Source organism: Enoplosus armatus, chromosome 6 (genome assembly GCF_043641665.1).
Source record: "Enoplosus armatus isolate fEnoArm2 chromosome 6, fEnoArm2.hap1, whole genome shotgun sequence".
NCBI lineage: Eukaryota > Metazoa > Chordata > Actinopteri > Centrarchiformes > Enoplosidae > Enoplosus > Enoplosus armatus.
This window is the reverse complement of record NC_092185.1, coordinates 18,777,887-18,798,812: the sequence shown is the minus strand read 5'-3', so window position 1 is coordinate 18,798,812 and position 20,926 is coordinate 18,777,887. Positions and strand designations below refer to the sequence as shown.

The window sequence follows — 20,926 nt, the reverse complement described above, 5'->3', positions numbered from 1 at the left end:
AATGAGTAATATGGGTCAGTGGAATCAACTCTCTCTGTTTTATTGGGGGAGGCAGTTTGTGTTGATGTGGCTTCAACAGTGGAGGCTTGTTTTTCTTCACCTAATTCAACCGGTTCAAGCTCGGTTTGGGGCAGGACCTTGTTTGACGCCTCACTTACAATTTGTTCAGGAATGCTGTTGATTGTGCCAACTTGATCTGGCTGGCTGTCACTCTCAAGCACATGAAGACGATGCTTCCAAAACCACTGGAAGCCAAACTCTTTATCAACGTCATCTAGCTGCTCATTGACATTCAACCATGATGATTTGTAGGGGGATTCTAAATAAACTTCATTATCTTTGAGGACATGGTAACTTGTGAGTTGTTTTCTAAAGCTGCTTTTTACTTTTGACAGTATGACAGAGTCTCGTGTTACATGTTTGCTGCAGAATTGTTTAACATCAGTGAGTAAGTCCTTGTACCAGCCTTTCCTGAGCTTCCATGGCAAGATTTTAGGGTTGCCATCCCAAAACATGCTTAATAATTTGCTTGCAGAATCAACCTCAGGACAATTTTCACTGAGCTTTATTTGAACTTTTTTTTCCGCAGCCTGTAAGATGTTAGTTAATGTGGCAGCTGTCCATGGGACTGTTGGGAGAGAGGAAAGCTCAAAACCAGAGGCCTTTAGATCAGTTGGATTCTCACTATTGTTCTTATCACCACTTACTGGCACTTCAGAGGTTACTGATAGTTGAGCAGTTGGTGCAACACGCTCATCTACTTGCATGTTAACAGCCGGTTCAGATCCTCTGCCATCAGCACATAACTGTTTTTGTGACAAGTCTTGATGCGGAGCTGAATCTGAAGTGGACACAAAAGTACAATCATTGGATGCTGTTGAAGATGTGTTGACCTGATTTTGGTTTTCAGGGTAAAGATTAGATCCTTCTCTCAAACATGGAGAGGTTTTGTATTTTGCCACAGCTGGTGAAATAAAACATTTCTCCGGGTTATTTAAAGATTCATCTGTTGCATTGCGCTCACCTGTTTGATAAATCATGTTAGAAGAGGAATGCCGTCTGGAAAGGTGGTAGCTTTCCTGTGACAATGGTTGCACAACAGCAACAGCTCTCGCACCTGTGTAACCAGGGGATGAGTGAATGGAGCGGTAATTTGGCTTGACTGACATCAGTATTTCAAGATTGTTTGCTATAGATGATTGGGTCTCAGGCGGTTGCATCAGTTGAGGTGCATCACTTAAAGATCCAGCTAGATTACTTTTATGAGGAAATGCATTGGCTGCCTTACTTTCACTTCCATCTTCTGTTGCTGTGACATAGAAGGTATTTGGTACAGAGCTTTGCTGAGGTGGCACATCTACGCACTGCTGTGTTCTTGACATAACACTGTGGGTGGTGTTAGGCAAAGACTGTCCACAATTGAGTGGTAAGGACTGGGAGGCATTTGAGTTATAACTTTCAGCGACGGTCGACACAGGTTGCATATTTTGATTAGACTCCATCATTGTGACCTCGCTGACAAAATGCTTCCCACTGTAAGGTGAACTAGTATACAATGAAGGACAACCATCTGAGCCAGCAGTGAACAAGTTACGTAGATTGTCCGTAATGCTCAAGATCATCATCTGGGGGCTGGGCATTTGCTGTCGTGTATCAGCAGCAGGATTTATGGAAAGGTCCTTTGTTTTTGACAAGAAAGGGTTGGTTTCATATGAGCAGCTATATGACTTTGCCCCATTGTTTTGTGTGGAGTTTAGTCGAGTTGAGTATTGTTGAGTTGTCTGGTTCATGCTGTGCAAAATCTGTCCACTTGATGAGGAGTTTGTTGTAATGCTGTTATTTCTTAAAGACTGAGAGACAGACATACTATAACTTGGTGGGGGGGTGGATGGAGGGAATCCATGCTGAGTGCCGTTTTGTCTGTGATTCTGGTCATGAGCAGTCTGCCTGTTGTGTGCAGACACTAATGTGCTGGTGCAAACCACCTGTTCGTGTGGAAGCGAGGTAGCTGTTGTGTATGCTGAAACAGGTACAGTCGACTCTCCATTCACATTTTGAAACAGGCTTCTCTGAACCCTACAATGTTGGAGATTAGACACAACTTTACCATCCTGTGCCCTTATTGATTCTTTCCCATTTCCCGTAGAGTTCTGATGAAAGTCTTGCTGAAATCCATTCGTGACTCGGAAACCATGATTTCCATTTTGAACATTAGTAGATAAGTTTTGGTGTTTGCCATTTAACACCATCTGATAACAATTGTAAGTCTTCCCTCCAGATGGCTGCAAATAAGAAGAAAAAGCCTGGCGAGGACCTGCTGAGGTCTGCCAATTTGACATCTGTCTGTCTCCATTGCGAAAGGTGAAAGAAGCACTTTGTGGTGGTCGGACTCCTGTGGTCAATGTCCTGTACTGACACAAGTTATCTGCTGTCTGAGCTTGCCGATTCCTCGTTGTGTCATGGGTAAGCCAAGTAGGAACTTGTGAGGATGGTCCAACCTGTTGGTACTGTCCATTTCTCCATGCACAAGAATGCATTTCTGTCCTCCGTTAAGTCTTGTAGTGGGTTGAAGAGGCACCTTTCCTGAAAGAGGAATTCAAAAATATTAACAGTCGTAAAACACTAATTTATGCAGTGGTAAAATGTATTCCTGTCAAACCAGGGAGTTTTCTACACTCATCCTGAAGTAGATCTAATGGTTTTGTCCCTCCACAGAAATCACCAGTCACCAAAATAAAGTACAGGTGAAGGTAAAGAAAAAAATGCACCACAGGAAGTTACCACTTTGAAGACCTAAGCAGTCTGTCCCAGTTGAAAATCAGTGTAAGGCTAGAAGGCCACACGGGTAAGTAAGATGCACTGGTTTATTCTAAGCGCCGCTGTTGAAGATCAGAAGTCCAGGTCTGTCCAATTATTTTGGGTTTACTACCTACTGCTCAATCCCCTCATCTGTTCTCTCTACTTCTCCATTTGCAGCCTCATGTTTTCTGTCTTTCCAGACCATGTTTCTTAATAATTTAATAATTGTCAGGTTACATGTCTCAACAAACTCAGTTTTAATATCAGACATGGATTTATTTGATTTGCTGAATGCATTTTATTATTTTATAATACAGAACACTTTTTTAACTTCAACAATGTGACAGTATGCGCAAACAGTCTGTATCTGCACTGATGCATTCACATGTAAGAAAAAAATTGAAAACACTGCTAAAATGAGCTACTGTAAAATCAACTGCACACATATTCAGAAAGGACCAGAAAGTCCCTGTGATTGTACATATTCTATATAATGTGAAGCCCTTTTCAGACATAGAATACTGCGAGTTAAAAATGTTAAGGAAGGAGTGAGGAAGAAGATCACTGATCCATAACTGATGGATATTCAAACGTATTATGCCATTGAAGCCTTAATGACCACCGTGAGCCTGCGGGACACTTGCGCCCCCTTCTAACGTTTTTTTAAAGTGATTTGATAGCAACATCTCCTGCCTGTTTTACAGTATCCGACAGTGCACAAGTACTGAATGACAGGACGTTAAATAGGGACTCTTGTTTTGAATCCTATTAGCTCACATTCTGTATGCAAAGAGTTTTACTGGATATTTGTTCATTCATCCACGCAGTGGGCATGAATGGACATTGGAAATACATGGAGAGACTGTTGGTCAGATTATTATTGTAAGAGGGTTTTTTAACCTCTTCTGCCCTCGTTGCAGAGAGGAGACCTGACTCCAATGTCTCTGGGATTTTTTTGGGGTGCTTTCCTGCTTGGCAGACATATCACATTCTCACACCATATGCCATATTTCTTATTAATTGAGTAACACTCAGGTTACATGTTTCAACAAACAGAATTTTCTTCACTTGTGCAAACCTTAACATTAGATATGAATACATTTGGTTATTACTTGTTAGAATTTAAAATACAAAGCACCTTTAATGAAAGTTTACTACAACAAGATACAACCCAAAATTTGCAAGAATCGTGCAAGTACACCGAAATGCAATGTCTGACTGATAAGAGGCACATATCCTTAAGTAATAGTTTAGTCTTCTCTAGAGTCTGCACGCTGCTTGCATATCACTGAGAAGCATTTTCACCAACATCACGACTAGCACTGGTTTCATTTCCTTTGAAGACCAGTGATTCATCTGGATGCACCGTTACACGAATACAGATGTCTCCGTTATGTTACTGTTTTCATGCGTTTTCTGCCGACTTTCCGCCCAAAACCGAAGGCAGCTGAGAAGTAAACTAACAAAACGTCACCTGACAAATATGATTGCATGATTTCAATGAACACGTAGTACGTTTTATGTCACGGTTCTTAAACGCATCATTATAAACAGTGACGTGGTTCAGATAGCGACTGACAAGCATGTATTTACGAGCTGGATTTTCTTTTTCTAACAGCGCGACTTGCTCATATGTAACTGTTATAAGTGGTTATGTTTCGAGCTATCATGTATTCTGATTCTGTATTTCTCCACTGAACTTATGATCCTGTTTTGTACTTTTCTACTGAGCACGATGCACGTCCTTGAAGATAATATGACTGGTTAGAACTGGTTTTCATACCAGGAGATGGCTGAAACTCCTCTATTTTATCAGTTAGATTTACGCCGTACCCCCAACATCCACACATGATTTATTAAGTCCAACCTCTGTACAGGGCAGGCCCAGCCTGAGGAGATAAATATGAATCATTTTCTGAGCTCTGTCACTCCGAGCCCAGCGCTGCATTTACTTTACCTGTGACCGAAATAAAGTTTACATCTGTGAACTGCACATTGCTCCAGTTTGTTCTTGGGCTTCCAACAAAAGAATCGGGTTAACATAACTGACAAAGTTATGGACACTGAGTTGTTGGTGTTATACCAAATCATATGACCCATCAGATTGTGTGTCTTTATCACGTAACACTACTTTTTACTGTGGTACAATTTGTGGTTCTCTGACGATTAACCAGATAAAGTCAAAAGAGTTGAAGGCAGAAGTTAGTAAAAGTTTATAACGGCAGATGACTTGAATTAGATTCTCTTTAAGAGTCACGGCAGTGCATTTAAAGTCCCCTCCTCACTCACGGGTCGATGTATCGGTATGTGATGTGAACACCGTCCCATCAAAATGTCACTAAACACCAACGCTGCCAGCTGCTATCTTACTTTTAAATCCGGACGAGGTCCAACTTCAGCTGAATGAAAACATGTCTGACGTCCACTCGTCCAGGTGGCACATGCTGTGAATCAGCGGTAGCCTCGTAGTTTTTGGTCTTCACGTCTTCAGCTCGTCGGGAGACACAAGCTAACCTTTAGCCCCACGTTTCCGTTAGCCGTTAACGTGTGACGTCACCGGCAGGAGGCGGACCTCTGCGCACCTACTCCAGCTGCACGCTGGGGCCCTGGAGGAAATTAAATTAAATATGTGATAAAAAAAAAACAACAACAATTAGCTTCACCTTAAAGTGGTGAACACATTAATGTAATAATTATAATCCAATAATATAATATTCTAAAATCGGCCTTTTTGAATAATAAGTACTTTTAATGTTTGTACTTTAATTATATTTTGATTCTAATACTGCACAACACCTCTTGCCCTCTGATTAGCCAACTAAATGCATTATTCATGTTCTAACGTAAGGCCCATTTAGTAGCTTTAGGAGCTTTTGATCATATCACAAGATCTTCTTCAACAATTGGAGTTTGCCCAGTTGTGATAGGATTATAGATCTTCAGTTTTTTGTGCATTTTAAGCACTGTTTAAAAATCTAATCTGCTGATGAAGACCATGTGTTATGACCAAAAGCTCCAGTCCAGAATAGCCTCTGATGTGTATTATTTGATACTAATCATAAAAGTAGTCTTTTCATAAAATGATATGCAGTACAAAGTTGCCATGTATGCAATGTTCCAGGTAAACAACTAGCAGACGTTGGGGCCCCATAAAGATAAGATGTATTGTTGTTTAGATGAGATCTTCCTTGGTATGTGAAAGGTTATCTCTGAGAGGTTAAGGTATGTGAAAGGTTATCTCTGAGAGGTCTCTTTTCTGACCCCAAAGATCAGGATCAACAGGCATGCGCATCTTGACCTGTACAGCACCCGTAGCCAAATCAGTACCGCTGCCTCGAACACTGTTCAAACTCGTCTTTTATACATTTAGGCATACATGGGGTCCTACAATAACACATGAGTCTGTAAACTTATGTCTCCCTAGGGTCCCTCAGTACCCCAAAACCGATGATAGACAAGTTATTTGCACAGCAGCCTAGGGGTTAGGAAAAGAGACCTCCATAACTCCTACATACCAAGGAGACCTCATCCAAACAATAATGAATCTTATCAGTATGGGGCCCCAACATCTGCTTAGTTGTTCACCTGGAACATTTGCATACGTGGCAACTTTGTACTGTATATCATTTTATGAAAAGACTACTTTTATGAGTAGTGTCAAATAATACACATCACTGTTGCCAAAGGTCAAGAATGAACTTTACACCTTAAATGAGGGACCCTAGGGAGACATAAGTTTACAGACTCATGTGTTATAGTAGGATCCCATGTATGCCTAAATGTATAAAAGACGAGTTTGAACAGTGTTCGAGGCAGCAGTACTGATTCGCCTACGGGTGCTGTACAGGTCAAGATGCACATGCCTGTTGATCCTGATCTTTGATGCAAATAAACAATATTATGTGAAAAGTCAGTATCAGCGGAGTTTCCTTCCATCATCGGATCATCGCCTACATCTGGGGAATGAAGAAGAAATTAACAACACTTTTCACTGTCTTCATTTCCAGTTGCAGTTACTATTTATATAAACCACCTGACATCAGGAAATAGTAAACATTGTCATTTGACTGCTCATATAATGTGAGGCATATGTTTTTGCAGTTGTAACATGAGTCAATACTGATGAATGAAATCATAACTCCATCAGATTGAGGTTACTTCTACAGAGATGAGCAACACAGGACTTTGGTTGGAATGTACAAAACACAACCCAGTTTTATTGGAGTTTTATCAAAAGAGTAAATGGATACAGAGAATATACAAGAAAATATAAATCTTAAAGGAACAGAAGCAATTAAGCAAAAACCAAGTAACAAAGTCTCACAAACAACCAAGAACCCCAAGGGACCAAAAAAGGCAATCCAAGAGAAGCCCGGGGCCTTTGTTCTGCTCTTCCTTTTATAACCTTTGCCCCCTGTTCTTGGGGGTCGGAGATCCATAAAAGGTCTACCTCTGAAAAAACATCTTAGCTATTGGGTAACAACACATGAGATCACAAAATACATTTTCCATACTTTAACAAAGCACGCTTCAACTTCCGTGTTTAACGAGGCGCCTGCAGGCACCGAAACAACAGTGCATTTGTGGTTTTTCACTGCAAGCATAGGATGTCCGGCAGATGCAGAAACCACAGGCGTGTGGTTGTACCTTCAATTGTCGTTTTAGCAGTTGCATACAGGCATAGAGTCTGGCCCCGTATTGGAGGAACAGGTCACCTAAAGTACATCTTGACCTGAACTGTTAAACTTAACTTGAACTGTTACTTTGAAGAGATGGGGGGGAAAGGGTATGACTCGGACACAACACAGGTGGATTGCTCAACAATAAGAGTGAGCGCAGTCTTTCTGTTTTCAGTTTGGATCCGGAGCCAGCTCAGGTTTATCTCCTGTGAAAGAATAAACTCTATTGCATTGAACTCTGATCATCTCCAGTGATTTCTTTAAACCTGTTAAGACTCATTCACACCCTTTCTGCCTCAGCGCTCACTGGTACTCCCACTCAGACACTAGTATAATCTAAATCATGCTTAGTAAAACAAAAACAATTGGCCTACTGATTTATTGGTGTCTCATCAAACATTCCTAAAGGCTTTCATCAGCTAGTCATAACTTCACTGTGTGCTCAACATGCCCATGAGTTTCCATTCTCATTCACCATTATGTTTCAACCTGTTACAAGGTTCATAAAAAAAATAAAATAAAGGTTCACTGTTAAAGATCATTATTACACATTGATGTACTGTGAAAATATCCCACAACACCTAGTGGGAACCGGCAGTTTGAGCAGTTTCACACGAGAAGCAGTACATCATAAAATAGTGCACATAATCCTAAAACAATAAGAGTGATGTGTATTATTTGATACTAATGATAAAAGTAGTCTTTATCTGAAAATGATTGTAGTACAAAGTTGACACGTATGCAGTGTACCAGGTAAACAACTAACAGACGTTGGGGCCCCATAAAAGATAAGATGTATTGTTGTTTAGATGAGATCTTCCTTGGTATGTGAAAGGTTATCTCTGAGAGGTTAAGGTACGTGAAACATCATTCTGAGAGGTCTCTTTCCTGACCCCTAGATAGGGAACAGAAGTTTACAGACTCGTGTGTTGTAGTAGGACCCTATGTATGTCTAAAGGTATAAAAGACGAGCTTGAACAGTGTTCGAGGCAGCAGTACTGATTCGGCTACAGGTGCTGTACAGGTCAAGATGCGCATGCCTGTTGATCCTGATCTTTGATGCAAATAAACAATATTATGTGAAAAGTCAGTATCAGCGGAGTTTCCTTCCATCATCAAATCATCGCCTACATCTGGGGAATGAAGAAGAAATAAACAACAAGAGTATACATTTCTATTTTCTTTTTCACTTGTCACTGGACTTCAGAGGACAAAAAAAATCGCCAATGCTAAATCCAACTCCATTCACCAAAGCGATTTAGGAAAAGCGTGACTGGTATGATTTCGGTAACCCATTTGCTGAAACTAACCAAGGTTGTGTTGTTAATTTCTTCTTCATTCCCCAGATGTAGGCGATGATACGATGATGGAAGGAAACTCTGCTGATACTGACTTTTCACATAATATTGTTTATTTGCATCAAAGATCAGGATCAACAGGCATGTGCATCTTGACCTGTACAGCACCCGTAGCCGAATCGGTACCGCTGCCCCGAACACTGTTCAAGCTCGTCTTTTATACCTTTAGACATGCATGGGGTCCTACTACAACACACGAGTCTGTAAACTTCCATTCCCCATCTAGGGGTCAGGAAAAGAGACCTCTCAGAATGACCTTTCACATACCTTAACCTCTCAGAGATAACCTTTCACATACCAAGGAAGATCTCATCTAAACAACAATAAATCTTATCTTTATGGGCCCCAGCATCTGCTAGTTGTTTACCTGGAACATTGCATATGTGGCAACTTTGTACTGCATATCATTTTCTGAAAAGACTACTTTTATGATTAGTATCAAATAATACACATCAGTTGTTATTAATTTGTAGCAGCACTGCACTCTGTGGAGGAGCTGAAGTCACCAAAACCAACATGGTTTTGGTGCAATGCTCATAACAACACTGGTCAGGAGCTTGGCCTTATTACTGGTCAGAATTATATTTATTTAAATATTTTTTGTGGAAGTGGAAGATCAAGCAACACCTTTTGCATTTGTTCCACTGGTAATATAGGGGACATCATGTGATCACAAGCTCCACATACATTATTGTCATGTGAAACAAAATTATAATCCCATTATACACAATGTCTGACTTCTTGGAAATTGTAATATATATATATATATATACATATATATTGGAGAGGTTTTTAGATGTTATAACCGATACCCCCACCCAACGCGGATATTACATTGAGTGACGGCTGTTCTACGACCTAATCTTTAGGTTTTCGAACGGACTCCCAAAATCTACACGCAAGACCGTCTTAGCCTGCTTAGGAAGCCTAATTACGTTTCCGGAATACGACATCTCCAGGGCCTATATAGTCGACTATGTGCCGACGACCGGATATTAGCAGAAATATCTGTGTATGGTAGGTGTTTGGAGATTGGTGGTGATGTGTATTATTTGATACTAATCATAAAAGTAGTCTTTTCATAAAATGATATGCAGTACAAAGTTGCTACGTATGCAATGTTTCAGGTAAACAACTAGCAGATGTTGGGGCCCCATACTGATAAGATTGAATACTGTTTGGATGTGGACTCCCTCGGTATGTGGGAGTTATGCAACAGAGTTACAGGAAATGGGAAAGGTCATTCTGAGAGGTCTCTTTTCCTGACCCCTAGACTGCTGTCAAAATAACTTGTCTATCATCGGTTTTGGGGTACTGAGGGGCCCCTAGATTGAAAACAGAGGTTTACAGACTCGTGTGTCATTGTAGGACCCCATGTATGCCTAAATGTATAAAAGGCGAGTTTGAACAGTGTTCGAGGCAGCAGTACTGATTCGGCTACGGGTGCTGTACAGGTCTAGATGCGCATGCCTGTTGATCCTGATCTTTGATGCAAATAAACTATATTATGTGAAAAGTCAGTATCAGCGGAGTTTCCTTCCATCATTGGATCATCGCCTACCTCTGGGAATTAAGAAGAAATTAACCACAGTGGTACCCCAGTAAGACCCTGAAGGAAAATACTGGGGGAGGTCCACAGTGAAGGGTGGCAGACACTCGCCTGGTTTTGCGCTGGGCCTGCCTCGAAGGCCCTAACCCTAATTTATAATTTAGAGATAAATTTAGTAAATCCCTCCCTATGTCCCAAGTATTCAGAAAACTTTAACCTCAACACCAAACATAATACAACAGCAGCAAAACATCAGACAACCGAGCTGAACCTATTCAACATGTCCTTCCATATTGTACATCGCAATATAAACACAGCAGCTTTCATCAAAATTCACCAATCAAGGTCAAATTATTATCTACTGTCAGCATATCTCAAGGAGAGGAGTCTTCTTACCTGAGGGAGGCTACTTAGATGATCTTAGAGAGGAGCAACACAGGAATTTGGTTGAAGTGTACAAAATACAACCCAGTTTTATTGGAGTTTTATCAAAAGAGTAAATGGATACAAAATGTTCAAAAAGAAGAAAATATAACAACCAAGTAACAAAGTCTCACAAACAACCAAGTCAGTCAGTCAGAGGTGGCAGGTCTGACCTGGTCCATTGTTCTGCTTTTCCTTTTATAACCTTTGCCCCCTGTCCTTGGGGGTCGGGGATCCATAAAAGGTCCTTTTTATAAGAAAACATCTTAGCTATTGAATAGCAACACAATGAGAACATAAAACACATTTTCCATACGCTTCAACTTCCTTGCTTAGCGAGGGGCGCCTACAGGAGCCGAGGCGACCGTGCTTTTGTGGTTTCCCACTGCATAGGGTGTCCAGTAGGTGCAGAAGCCACAGGTAGCTGTACCTTCAGTTGTCATTTTAGCAGAATTTATACAGGCATAACGTCTGGGCCCGTATTCGGGGAACAAGTCACCTAAAATACATCTTGACCTTAACTGTTGAACTTAGTTTGAACTGTTAAAGTGAATTTGAACTGTTACTTAGAAGAGAGAGGGGGGGAAACGGTATGACTCAGACACAACACAGGTGGATTGCTCAACAATGTATATATATATATATATATATATATATATATAAAAACATTAAAAAAAGAGATGAAATACAAATTCAGAAGAGTAAGTAGGGAGGCCCCCACGTTACACTGCCTGTTATACTCATTATACTAATGTTCAAAGGACTTCTGATTTACAGTCAGTTTAGACTTTTGATCCTAATTTTGTTGAAGTGATCTAAGAATCACAAATTGGTATACCTGTGAAGTAATTGTCCTTCTATATGAAGATAATATGACACAGAGGTTCCCCAGGACACATTCAGGTCACAGTAGGTCACTGGCCTGTCTCTGTCAGAGCAATAGTTCAGCTTGTTGAAGTTCTCTGTATTATAAAATAATAAAATGTATTCAGCATATCAAATATATCCACATCTGATATTAAGGTTTTCACGAGTGAGGAAAACTGTGTTTGATGAAACATGTAACCTGACAGTTATTCAATTCTTAAGTAGAGTAGAGAGAAGAGATGCGGGCATCAGCAGTAGGTAGTAAAACCAAAAAAATAGTCAAGGAGAGGGCCAATTACTGAGGATCGCACGATGCAGGGGAGGCCAACCACTGATGATAACATCAGGGGAGGCCCAAGGACACCAGCGCTAGCAGTAGGCCACCGATGCCAACATCAACTTAGGGCCTTTGATGCGACTATCAGCAACAGGTCATAAATTCAAAATAATTGGACAGCTGATGCTGACATTAGCAGGTGCAGGCAGCTGGTGCCCGCAAGTTGGAGAAAAACAACACCAGAAGGAAAGGCATGTTGGAGTATATAAGAAGTTGTGCATAACATGTTTAGTTAGTCAGGTTCCGGGACTGGCTCAGGTTTTATCTCTGTCAAAGAATAAAACTCTATTGCATCCAACTCTGATCGTCTCCAGTGAATTATTTTGGAACCTGTTTGTGACTCCAAGAGCTACTCAATCCTACAGAAGACTAAGTGTTGAAGGAGAGATCCAGACTCTAACTCTGGCCCAGAACTGGACTTCTTATCTTCAACAAGCTCTCTCTCTCTGTAAGGATGACTGGCAGAGAGCAGATGTCCTGATAAGGTCTCTCAGGAGATCAAGGTCATGGGAGATAGACTGCACTTTGCCCCAGACACCACACGGATATACTGTTTCCTCTGAGACATGCACTGAATATGACCTGAAGTGACATGCAACATGACTTACATTGTAAAACTTTCTTGTTTAGAATCCAGTATCTGGTTCTTATTATGTCTAGTAGAGGGTTAAATGCTTCTCATCAGGAAGTAACCTTCAGAATTGGGTGCCACTACAGTGTTCACTTGTGCTGCATTCTCCTTGATTGAACTTCATTAAATCCTTGTGCGTAAGACATCCAGGTCTCCTGAAACTTCTTCAGTCACAGATTTCCATCACAATACCCAGTGATGTATTCTACGTGATGATATGCAAGTACGTCACATTTCCAGTAGGATTTTCTTTATGCCCACTACAGAATAAACTGAGATACATAATATTTCCCATTTCCATTTTCCTTTTTTTTTAAATTCACAATATTAACCAAACATTACATTACATGTAAAGTCAGGGACATATAATTATTCTTTCATTTCCTTCTGTTCACTGTCCACAAAGTTATGAAAATGACAGATGTAATGAGTGAAAAAGGACAAAACCTTGGTCCAACAAACAAAAAGGTGAACTACAATGAAGTGCACTGAAATCTACGAGCCTCAAGCCTCTGTGGTTGTGTGCGTCCATGCCTCTGACAAGTTGCTAGAAACAGCAAGGAGTGTTTTAATTAACATCATATACATCCGGTAAATGTACCACTGTTAGCTGGATAATGATGTCAAAGGTGAAACAAAAGGTGAAGAATAACTGGATGACTACCTTTGATGAAAAATATTCAGTTTCTTTGTCCTTGTATCTATTATTTTACTGCTTTGTTGTATTTGTTCTTCTTCAAACCTTTTCTTGGTTTGAACCTATACACTGCCTGAGTCACCAATGCACCACAGCATGACAAAGGCAAGAGAGAGAAGAGCCGTCCCTAGCAGGTCTCCGAGGGCTGTGAGGTAGGGTATTGAGTAACTGTCGGGGTCTTTACCCCTCCGCCATAGACAGTGGACCATGCAGTCGGCTATGTACAGCAGGGAGAAGACCTAAGAGACAGACAAGAGTGATATTGTAAAACAGTGATGAAGTACGCAGATGGCAAAATGACCGCACGTCTAACTCACCTGAATCAGGGAAGCAGACAAGAAGGCGACAGTCAAGAGAGGACTGGGCAGAGTGTGGCCTCCTTTCATCAGGTGAATAGTGTGTAAGAAGACGAGCTGACCAGGGACGACCAAAAGAAGCAGGACCTGAGCTGATCGATGGTTTGCTTCTGCCATGACAAAGGTGAACATCAGCTTGTGTGTGTGTGTATTAGGTGACTGGTTTAATGTAAATGTTTTGACCTTTTGATCTTTACCTGAACCAAAGAAAATGCGGCAAGGGCTGTAGCAGCTCTTACGGTCTTCAGGAACCTCTCCAGGTGAGTAATTCATATGCAAATTGGTAGAAATGCGACTAGACTGTATAGAGACGAGGTTTCCTCCAATACCTGGTTAAGAAAGACGAGGTGGGGGCAGGGTCAACAGTGTGGTCATACTTACATGTGATGTGTGATTTAGCCTACTGATATCACATGAATGAAAGACCTATGATATGTGGTATGACTGAGGCTAAACCTCACGTCCGGCCTAATCCACAGAGAAAGGAGAATGGCTGTGCCGCCAACATTTGCTTTGTACTGCTGGCGATTGCATTTAAACTTCAAAAATCATAAAAGTGGTGTTCATTTGTGCAGATTATCTTGCTGAACCAAACGTGTAAGTATCATAATCTTTTGTTTGACACAGAGCTTATTTTCTGCAATAATACAAAACTGAATGGAACTCGACAGCCGACAGTTAGGTTATGCTAGTAGCTAGTATGTTGACCTCCGAACATAAGCATGCACCAGTTGGACGCAGTTCTCCAAAGTTATGTCTTTCTTTTCTACAACCTAAAGCACAGACATCTGATGAGCTTCCCATCTATAGACAGTTTTTAATCCCATTCTTAGAAAATCCTTCCACAGGTATGATCTCCTGCCTGACCACCTCCAGTAGACTTACAGTAGAGTTCACTTTTTTTCACTTTTTAATAGTAACAAGTAACAAGTGTTTTTTTTATGTGAGTAGCAATTTACGCATGTCAATTGGGAATTGAAATAATTTGAGTATCAACACATGCTAGAAAGACAGCAAAATTCTCTGAGACGGGTGTGGGGTGGCGATCAAGATTATTTTATTTCAGGGTTGAACTAATGAACTTCTCCCCCAGCCTGGTGGTTTACGAGCCCCAGCTCTGGGTCATGCAACAACCCAGCAAAGACTCCTTGAGGAGGGTTAGTGACAAATGGCCAGTTCCTCAAGATGTTGATGCTATAGATTAATAAAAGCACTTCAGAAGAGTTACATCAAACATAGGATCTCCCATCAACATAGTTATGATATCTGATCACCTTTGGCTTCCCATACCTCTCAGCAGCTGAACGGTGCCTTAAGTGAATTCCACAGTTTTCCTTAGCTTATAAATTATCGTTACATATTTTGGCCTCCACTAAGGCATAAATCCGTACACATGACATAGCTTAAGGATTCATCCATGATTCATTTTAATGTTTTTTTTAGATCTGTATCTTCACAAAAAGTAGCACAAAAATGCACCTTCAAAAGAGGACGACTCACCATTTATGACTGGAGCATAAACTATGATTCCTGCCAGGTTTGGATCTGACACAGTCATGTCCAGAATAAGTCCTCCAATACTAAAAGAAAGACAACAGGTTTTTAGAAGCTTTATGTATTCAGGAGAACATTTTGAAAGAAGTGTGATTCTGCAACAGAAGGCCTAAATGAAAAGAGTATTTTAGGGGTCAAAAGAGATAATAATAATTTACTGAATGTTTAAACTTCAAAATCCACACCACACCTAGATGTACACAATTCAAGTAGTCCGAATAAATGTCCATGCTTTTGAAGAAGTCAGTCACAAGACTGAGGTGAGTACCTGCTGATGAACATCGCTGTAATGATTGGTTCCCAGCCCGTGCGGAGCAGGATGTGACTGGCTGGATGTTTGGAGGCAATGACCATCCAAAGAGGAATCAGGCACACAAAAAACAGATCCACCAGGTACAGCACATAGGGATACAAATCTGTCAAGAGACAAGGTCATTATTCATACCTTTATTTCCAACCAGGAAATCAGCCTAAAACTATTTTAGACTTCTGATCTTTACGGACGTGTTAGTTTCAGGGCCACAAGTGCCATCTGTTGGCCAAAAGGGAAAATTACATGACGACCCTTCTTCACTGTTCAGGTGTGTGTTGGCCTACCAGACCAATTTGTTGTCCTCATCTCTCTTTACCTATGAAGGAGTAGAACCACTGACTGAAGCCGGCCAGCAAGGCGAGAGTGATGAGGTCCCCAAAGCTGGCTGCCATGGGTGTGGCCACGTTGTCAGGGTTGACTCCCATCCGCTTGGAGCCAATGATCACTCCCACCATAATAATACCTGGAGAGGGTTAAAGACAAGGTAAAGGTCTTCATCGACAAGGTGACATGGGATCAGTCCAGAGGTCTTATGAACTGATGAACTTAAGCTTACTTTAATTCAACCTGAGTGGAACTAGAATGACACCATATATAATTGCTCCTCTACAAAAAATAAAGGTGATGTTGGGTCAAAAAGGAAAGTAAATGGGGGTCTAGAGGTACCTCTTGCGGGCATGCAGCCCACAATTTCCAGCTACACCTCTGACTCTGTGGCACTGAGCTTGACATAATCAGTCCATGCCGAAATTCAGATTGTGGGTTGATCAGAAGTCACTCTGCAACCAAAGAAACAATAAACCCCAAGCAGAATTGATTTAAATGTCCATGATGTGTCTCGCCACAGTCCCTTCCATTTTGTGAGAAAGTGCATTTTTTTCCAGGTATTTAGAAGTCTTTGCTAGGGAAATAGGTCACACAATAACTTTGAGGGGACTTAAGAATGAATTGTTCACAGCAGTGAAGAATGCCAGGATGTATGAAACTGGCCCAAAACAAAGAGAGGACAAAGGAGAATTTCACAGAAGCACAGGGGTCAGCACCTGTAAATGTATAATGCATGTGTTAAATCTCATTAAACTTAGTGACGATTCCTGAGGTCATTGGTGAAGCTGAGAGGGAGAAACACCAGATCTAATGTTGATGTGTTTAAGTGTGTGATGCATCTGTAATTACTACACTCAAGGAAAGATCAAGGACAGTGGTTCAAGGGGACGGCAGGTTGTGTTGTTACCTTGCAGCAGTGAAGCCACAAAGGCAGTAGAAACACTGGCTGAACAAAGGAGCACTACATGATGAAAGGGCATCTTCCCTTCTGCCATCCAGCCCAACAGAGTCGCCATCAGAGAGGCTAACAGGCCGAGCACTGTGGCTTGTAGCTGTGAAAAGATGGAGGTGGTAAGAAATATCCATAAGTCTTAGTAAGACTGCGCTAAAATTATGGAGATAAAGGTAAATGAGACAGAAATGGGTAATTGGAAGTCCACAAAACTAGTCAGAAAGTTGCGTTTTTTCTTAAATGAAAAAAAATAAAAATAAATTATAAATAATGTACCTGCTTGAGCGCGAGGTTCCCAACAATCAGCATCCATTTTTCTCTGGCAGGTTCCAGTTTTCCTGCATTCACCTGACGACATCAGACATAATATAACATTAGTTTCCATGACAATTGGCAAACTCAATTTGCTGATGAAGATCACGTGAGAGTGAGAGTGAGAGTGTTTTGTAAAAGTAAAGAAACAGAACAGATATTGTTCATATTGTTACAACACCAGCTCACGCAACAAAAGCTTTTTAATTGACATTGAAACAATAATTATCTTTGCAGTGGCACCAATAATTCTGATATACTGGACTCCGGATTGAAATAGGAGCAAATAGTGGATTTGTTGGGACTATTTTCAGCTGCAGATTAATCCACACTTTAGGCCCTAGGAGTATTAATGGCACCAGAATGGGAATAAGTCAAAATAAACTACAGTGCCCTTTTTCATTGTAACTGTCACCAAGTGCAACAGTGTGGCTGTGTGTTTTAATAGTTTAATAGTTATAATAACAATGCAGCTCTGTGGCACAGAGGAACAAGCTATATCAAGTGTTGGCATATCAATGAAGGATAATTATAATAATATTTGATCATTATATTCGCTCCTTTCATCATTTCAGGTGATCTGAATTGTTGGACTATTGTTAGCATTAATGTGTCCTGCAGGAGAGTGCGCTGCAAGTCGCTCTGCTGCTGTTGTCTTCACAGGTCTGTGAGGAGTTTCACATGAGGACAGAAAGAAGGCAAGAATATAATTCTGAGAAAGAGGTTGTAGTCACCCTCTCAAAAAGTCATCATTCACTTTCACTCAAACTCTTGTTGGCATTTCTGTCCATTTTTTATATTTCACCGCATTTGTTGTTGATGTTAAACACATCTCACTTATGCCTCATGGCATTTCTTTGTAATTGTGTATTAGATTGTTGGCTTGAGCTCATATGGCTGTGTGTGTGTGTGTGTGTGTGTGTGTATGTGTGTGTGTGTGTGTGTGTGTGTGTGGGGGGGGGGGGGGGGGGTGGGGGTCGACATGCGCACACTCACAGCAGTCGAGAGTCTAGAGGCCAGAGTCATTTCCAGGTTCCCCTTCATGCCTAATACAGCAGGGACCAGGATGAAGATCTCTGTGATTTCCTGGAACACGTCCCAGTTCTGCCATGAAAACACCGAGTGCAAAATACGTTCATGAAGTTAGTATAGAAGATGACAAACACACAATGAATCCTATTTATTTTCAGTTATGGTGAAAATAAACGTACCAACTTTGAAATTCTAATTAGTTTTTGTGTATTTCATAGTTCTCCCCTAACTGATCCCAGTACAGCAGAACCCCATCCGGCACCAACAAAGTGCCAGTCCTCCTTTCCCTCCGTTTTCTCCTAACTCAAACTCATTTTGTCTTTAATGTCATCCCACTCCCTCTCTCCTTTTCACTTTTCTTCCCACTGCATGTGTTTCAACTCTCTTCATCTCTTTACTTCCTGGCAAAATGTGTGTTTTCTATACACAATCTCCTTGATTTAGCTTCCAGGCATTTGGAAAGACAAGAAATGATGACGTCACATAGGAGATCATCTAAACTCAGGTCTTTGTCCTCCTCAGCTTTCCTTTGTTTCCTCACCTGAACCACATCAAGCAGCATCCCAGCAGAGACTGTCCCGAGCCCAGCCAGCAGAAATGGCACCAGGATCTGAAGCACCATGGAGCGGACTGACTCAGCAGGTGCACCAGAGCCACCTGCATCCTGTGCTCTTGTGGATCCGCTGACCCTTGACCTACCGTAGAGTTTATTTGGGAGCAGAAAGTCTGTCTCAGTGTAATCCTGTGGCTCATACTGGAGACTGGTGTTGACTGGTGAAATATTCCCGTTGGAGCTAAACTGTTGTGGACTTCCAGAGTGTTGGGATAAGGTTGGGATGGATCTGTACTGCTGGCTTGTGCCTCTGCCCACAGAGCCACCTGGGGCCAGATACTCATCTTGTGACTCTGGGACAACCATGGTGTAAAGTTGGGATTTGGCAGGATGTTATTCCTGCTGCTCCAACTCCTGAGAAACACCTGCACTGGTCACAAACAGTTGGCCTGAAAAGAAAATGAGCAACACCAAAAAGGATGAGACACAATTGAGTGGTTATAACTAACAGCATATGTTGCTAAAACAGAACAATTCAGAAATTCTCCTTGTATACCACCACCACACCACAAACTTCCCCATTTAGAGGCTGTTTCCTGTTTGCCTGTGACAGCAAAGACAGCATCAACTGCACAGCAGCAGAAATGAAGCAATGTATAACAGTATAACAATACTAATAGCTCTGTGGTTGTGAGCAACAAGTCCTGTGGTATTATACGACTTGTTTCCATGAAAAATCAAGTGTGCGACTTTGGCATGTGTAAGCTTGGCTGTTGAATAAGGCTGTTTCAGAGTCATCTGATGGCACAGATTGCCTGCATTATCATTCTTCATGCCTGATTCCCATCAGCAGCACTGAGGCAGCCTTGTCTGACTGAGACAATGCACTTCATTTGGAATTCCTAAGAGATGACCAGGTACTAAACAGCTGAGGGTTTCAAGTTGTGAGCAAGGAATTGTACAAAAATGTATAACTTTTCTCATCTGCAGAAATTGGCATGCCAACAAACATATTTGTCAGCTGTGAATGAAAATGTATCAAAACTAGTCTCAACAATCTACTTTATCCTGCTGAAAAAGCTTGACAGAACAGTAACTTTAGTGTTTCTATAATCTACAGTTTAAAAAAATGAAACTTTGACTGAAATTCACATAATTTTATTATGTTAAATATTCATATTTATGATAGATTAAGCAATTTCTAAATCATCAATCCCATCAAATGGTCAGAAAAGCTACGGGCACCACACACAAACGTATTAAATCCTTCAAGGTTAAGGCTATCTGCAGATGCATAAGAGTATCTAAAGGAAAGCATAGCGCATCAAACAAACACTGTATGATGACAGGATTTCTACAGTCTAATCATCTTCAAGATCGTGATCAAAGGGTTGAGGACAAAATAAGAACTTGTGAGAAAGTTTTAATTCTCATATCAAATTAATTTGCAATGCTTAGTTTCACTGTCTCTCAAGCATCTCTGCTTGCACAGATACTGCTACAATCAATGTGTCTATATATATATACATATATATATATATATATGTATATATATATATTTAATCTGATAGTCTGAGCAACATTTGGTCTATAGTAGAATAGTAGAGAAGTGCCTTACCCTTACTGTGAATGTGAAACCATAGGAGAAGAAGAGGCATCAATTCTCACACTCCACTGCTGACCGTGACTTTTCCTCATGGCTTCTGTCGTCCTCTGAATGGTGTGCTGAGTCTCCAGTGTGACATTACCCTAACCTACCCCTTCCCCTACACACACACACACACACACACACACAAACCACATCACTGTCATCCCCTCTATCATGTCTAGTGCATGCATATTCAGGTTTAAGACAGACAGCAGGCTACACACAAACACACACACATATTTGACAGTTAAGTTAAGACAGTTAAGAGCTGTCCAATGCTGGCCCGTGACTGTATTATAGCCTAGTTGTTATGGTTGTTGCTGCTTCACATGGAATGTTTATTTTTATATGGACATAGCATTGACCAATGACATATACAACATCATTTAAAGGCCTGTGCTGGTTGCAACACAATACAAATATTAGGAAGAGTTCAACAGGAAAACGCAGAACCCACAATCTATCTATGCGGTCATTGCCAGTGACATCTCTTCTGGACTCCATTTCCCATGAGCACTGGCAAAACTATTCACAAAATC

At 41.0% G+C, this 20,926-nt stretch overlaps 1 protein-coding gene across 1 annotated transcript; it reads right to left on the bottom strand.

Moving 5' to 3' along the window:
• Positions 1–13,402: 13,402 nt before the first annotated feature.
• Positions 13,403–19,105, bottom strand: slc41a2a (solute carrier family 41 member 2a). The gene is made up of 10 exons (XM_070907167.1): positions 18,728–19,105; positions 18,151–18,258; positions 17,119–17,190; positions 16,798–16,942; positions 15,880–16,026; positions 15,519–15,666; positions 15,197–15,276; positions 13,894–14,025; positions 13,658–13,806; positions 13,403–13,579 (listed from the first exon to the last, which is right to left on the bottom strand). Exons 1-10 carry the CDS (start codon positions 19,103–19,105, stop codon positions 13,403–13,405), a joined length of 1,536 nt encoding a protein of 511 aa, XP_070763268.1.
• Between the last annotated feature and the right edge of the window lie 1,821 nt (positions 19,106–20,926).

Excerpts from the sequence above, each read along its gene's own strand:
- slc41a2a (XM_070907167.1), bottom strand. The coding sequence starts at position 19,105 with ATGGTTGTCCCAGAGTCACAAGATGAGTATCTGGCCCCAGGTGGCTCT. Across the intron at positions 18,259-18,727 it reads TGCTGCTTGATGTGGTTCAG|AACTGGGACGTGTTCCAGGA; the intron begins GTGAGGAAACAA and ends TTTTCATGGCAG. Across the intron at positions 15,667-15,879 it reads GTGGTTCTACTCCTTCATAG|ATTTGTATCCCTATGTGCTG; the intron begins GTAAAGAGAGAT and ends GTCTCTTGACAG.